Source organism: Clytia hemisphaerica, unplaced genomic scaffold, assembly GCF_902728285.1.
Source record: "Clytia hemisphaerica strain Z4C2 unplaced genomic scaffold, Clytia hemisphaerica genome assembly, whole genome shotgun sequence".
In the NCBI taxonomy this organism is placed as follows: Eukaryota; Metazoa; Cnidaria; class Hydrozoa; order Leptothecata; family Clytiidae; genus Clytia; species Clytia hemisphaerica.
This window is the reverse complement of record NW_027103587.1, coordinates 91,523-95,279: the sequence shown is the minus strand read 5'-3', so window position 1 is coordinate 95,279 and position 3,757 is coordinate 91,523. Positions and strand designations below refer to the sequence as shown.

The 3,757-nt window shown below is 34.4% G+C and overlaps 1 protein-coding gene across 1 annotated transcript; it reads left to right on the top strand.

Annotated features, from left to right (window-relative positions):
- The first annotated feature begins 737 nt into the window (after window positions 1–737).
- Window positions 738–3,157, top strand: LOC136801396 (uncharacterized). The gene is made up of 2 exons (XM_067058035.1): window positions 738–1,263; window positions 1,608–3,157. Exons 1-2 carry the CDS (start codon window positions 870–872, stop codon window positions 2,633–2,635), a joined length of 1,422 nt encoding a protein of 473 aa, XP_066914136.1. The 5' UTR covers window positions 738–869; the 3' UTR covers window positions 2,636–3,157.
- The last annotated feature ends 600 nt before the right edge of the window (window positions 3,158–3,757 follow it).

Here is a 3,757-nt window from a genome sequence, read left to right as displayed (position 1 = left end):
CGATCGTAATAAGATGTAATAAATTATCTCTTTCCCTAGTGCACCGAAAATCAAGAGCCAAGAGACATGTCATTCCTTGATCCTGGAAGAACCCTTCAAACCCAATTCACCTTGGTGCTGAGAAGCGATCACAAGCTTTTCCCGAAACAAGTCACAAGATGTCAAAATTGTAAGGGTTCATTTGCGGACAAAGATGTGTTCGTCATAAAAACCTTCGGAGAACGGGATCAATACAGAAATTCCAATGGCGAACCCGTTTCCACAGATGGAAACATCTATCTACATTACTTGACAAAATGTCTTAAACAGTTTGATTCAAACTTTGAATTTGAGAAGGTTATTGTTCCTGAGCGTACGCGCAATAACATACCGGAAACTTGGAAGCCCTCGTTGCAACAGTCAGGAATCGACATTTGAAACATTAAACTTTTTTAGATTTTTTTAAAGCTTTCGTTGCTATTGTTTTTACTTTGATGTTTCTTCTTGTTTCAACATTTTCCTTCTGAGTCATTAGGTGTGTCCATTAAGAGTTCTTTTAGAGGATATGAGAATTTCAAATCGCAGTGACCATGAACCTCTAACGACTGGACGGAGAGCTCCTCATATATGCGCGTAGTTTTCATTGTTTTCGAATAAATAGGATGATCACGTTCTGTTCACGTGGTATTGCGTCAGAAAAAGTTTAGGTCTCGATAGCCCAGACACTAAAATTCACCGTCTGTAAGAAAAATCTGAATCGGGGTACAAAAAAACAAGCAAAACTTTGGAAGTGAGATCTTCTCACTACTCAACTTCCACTCTGCTCTAGTTCAGTTCCTGTTTTTCTTCAACACCACGTTCTATGTCTTTTTAACTCAATTACAATTATTATGGATGAGTTCACCAGTGAGAATATAATTGATTTTGACGATGCTGATTATAATCAAGAAGAAATGGAGGAACTTTTCTTTGTTACTGAAAACAGTGGAAAAGTCGACTTTGAGATTGAGCTCACAGAGGATGATCAACAAACTCTATGTGGCAATGTAGATGCTACAGTATCAACGATACCCCCAATCACCTTTGTAGACGACAGAGACGTGGATTTGCTAGACGTCCCAGCAATAAAATTTTGCCCAGACCCTGATGCCAACAAAGTTATTAAAGATGTTTTTATTTGCAGATGGTGCAAGGAAACGTTCAGCACTAACACAACAAGGAATAACCACACAGGCAAATGTTTCCAAAACCCAGCGCGGAGAACAAAGCAAGGACACAAAATTGGTAAATTAATATTTTTTCCCTAGAAATATTACTTACTTGGATATATTATATTCTTTAATAATTAAGGGAGGGCAAGAGTATAATCTATTGTTATAAATAAAAGTAAAGAAGACATATGAGCCAATCATATAATTCACCCCACAAAAATTTCTGATAATATGCTCTATGGATATCCTGAACGGTGGGAAAATACCCCAAAATTATTTTCATTAAAGTCTAGTAAAGGTCTATAAAGGTCTATTCATCTACTTTATGTCTTTCTTACATATGTTTCTGTATCATGTTTTTCTGCTTGTTCTCACATAATTAAAAGCTTCCTTTTAATTTTTTTTTTCCTTTTTTAGTGCTAAATCGACAAGAGCTGGTACCCTTACAAGCAGAAGCAGGGAATCATTTCTCAATAGCATTGGATTTGGCAATCAATGATAAGATCCTAAACCTCAGACATGAAGAAGTGCTGACTCCAGGAAATTATGCCGTTAAATCAGCGAAAATAATACAGGAGAAATCTGAGAGTGTTTCCAAAGAAATCTCAGATTTTGCTGCACACATTCAAGACCTTTTAATCCCCTGTGTGAACACCGACTACTGTTCAGAGGCTAGACAAATAGGATGCACAAAGTTTTCTCAAGTCAGTGTTAGCAAATCCGGAAGGAGTAAATTCAGGGCAATATTCGATAAGCTACAATTGAACGAAGGATTTGATATTCTTTACACCTTCATGGTAACAAAAACATTATCTTTGATTCTGAAATGGAAAAACGATAAACTCATTGAAATCTCTGAAGTTGACCATACTAAACTAAGCTTATCACCTGAAGAGGAAAAGGTCCTCAGATATGTGAGTGGTTTTATTCCCTATTCCCTCAAAAAAAGGTTTTCACGGGTGAAAGAGTCGAATCTTAAGAGGGCTGCTCTTCAAGTAGTCAATGCATGGTGTCTTGATGGTGACAATGAAGATACAAGTGATTTTTACGAGTATACGCTATCATGGACAAATCGAATAAATCGTGGGGGATTGATGATTGTGAAAGAACCTTTTTATGTGTTCATAAAAAGAATCGAGATAGCTGTACGTGAAGTCTTGAATGTTGCATTAATCGAAAATTACCGTGGAGAGGACTTGAGAGACCTGATTTTAGAGAAGCTCATGAAAAGCACCTTCATTGAAGGTACATGGGCCTCATTAAGCAGGATGATTCTAAATGAAAAACTTAGAGCCATGTTGAAGGAAATAATTTTGAAAAAATGGGTCAATTTACGCATACGATCCTTTGTTACAGCATGGATTCAAGCTGCTAAACTAAAACAAACTGAGAATAAAATTTCTAAAAAAGCTGAAGTGTCTTTGAGAAAAGGTCTTAGTACCTAAATTCTCATATGAATCTGAGACTTTTCCATATATTCCGTATATAGCTATAATTATCTTTTAGAGCAAAAATATTGTATTATTTCTATCTTCTGATTGCATCGATTGTGTCCCCTTTTGTTACTTTTTTATCATGAAAATTTCCTAAATTTCTTTCAGAGCTGATACTTTATCTGCCAAAGATTACTCCCATAACCTTGGGTTTGGTGATCTTTTGCTAATATTGACAAGATGTAATTTGTAGTCTAATTCTGGATTTTCCTGGCCAAAAGAAAGATCACTTTAGGAACTGTTAGGGTTACATTTTGGTTGATAGAATTTTTTTCACTCTTTTGAATCAGACCCGTGTATTTTATTTTACTCTTTGTCAGTTATTATTTTTCAAGTTATCTGGTAGTAATGAAATGGTTTGAGAATTTTAATTGTTCATGCCTTTTTAGTGCAAGGTGCGGAGGGACTTTTACCATACTGTATTTCAAGCAAAAAAAAGAAGTTTTCATTTTTTTACTCTCCTTTTCGAAATGATCTGACTATTTGAAAACTTTAGAAGTGAGATTTTGTAAGAACATACATCTTCTTAACTGTTTTTAGAATTACAGCTTATAGTTTCCTTGCTAAAAATCCAACTTGCAAAGTTTTGCTCGACCTTGCGGTGGACTTACTAACAATCTCCAACCTTCTGAATATAATTTAACACTCCACTAATTTGTAGTCTTTGAAGTTTTTTTAGTACTTTTTTATAAAATTCTAGAAGCTAAGTGTATTATTTCTGTAGACAAACTCGGAAAAGAATTGACTGAATTAAGTCCATTAATTTTATGCATTACTTTCTCATTAATTTATTCAACTTTAAAAACCCCAAATCTATTATATTGATGGCAACATTTTGTTTTGTATTCATTTAATTGCTTTTCTAGGAGAAAAAAGGATCCAGAAATTCACTGATATATATCACATCTTTTGAATAATTTACCCCTCTGCATGTTTTACAGGCATTGACAAATTTTCAAAAATTTTTGACACTACTTTAATAAAATAAAATTAAACCATTTAAAACTTTCGATTTTAATCCACTCTTTAGTTGTTATTGGAGTTCACTTTATATGCATTTTTCATAAGAACCAG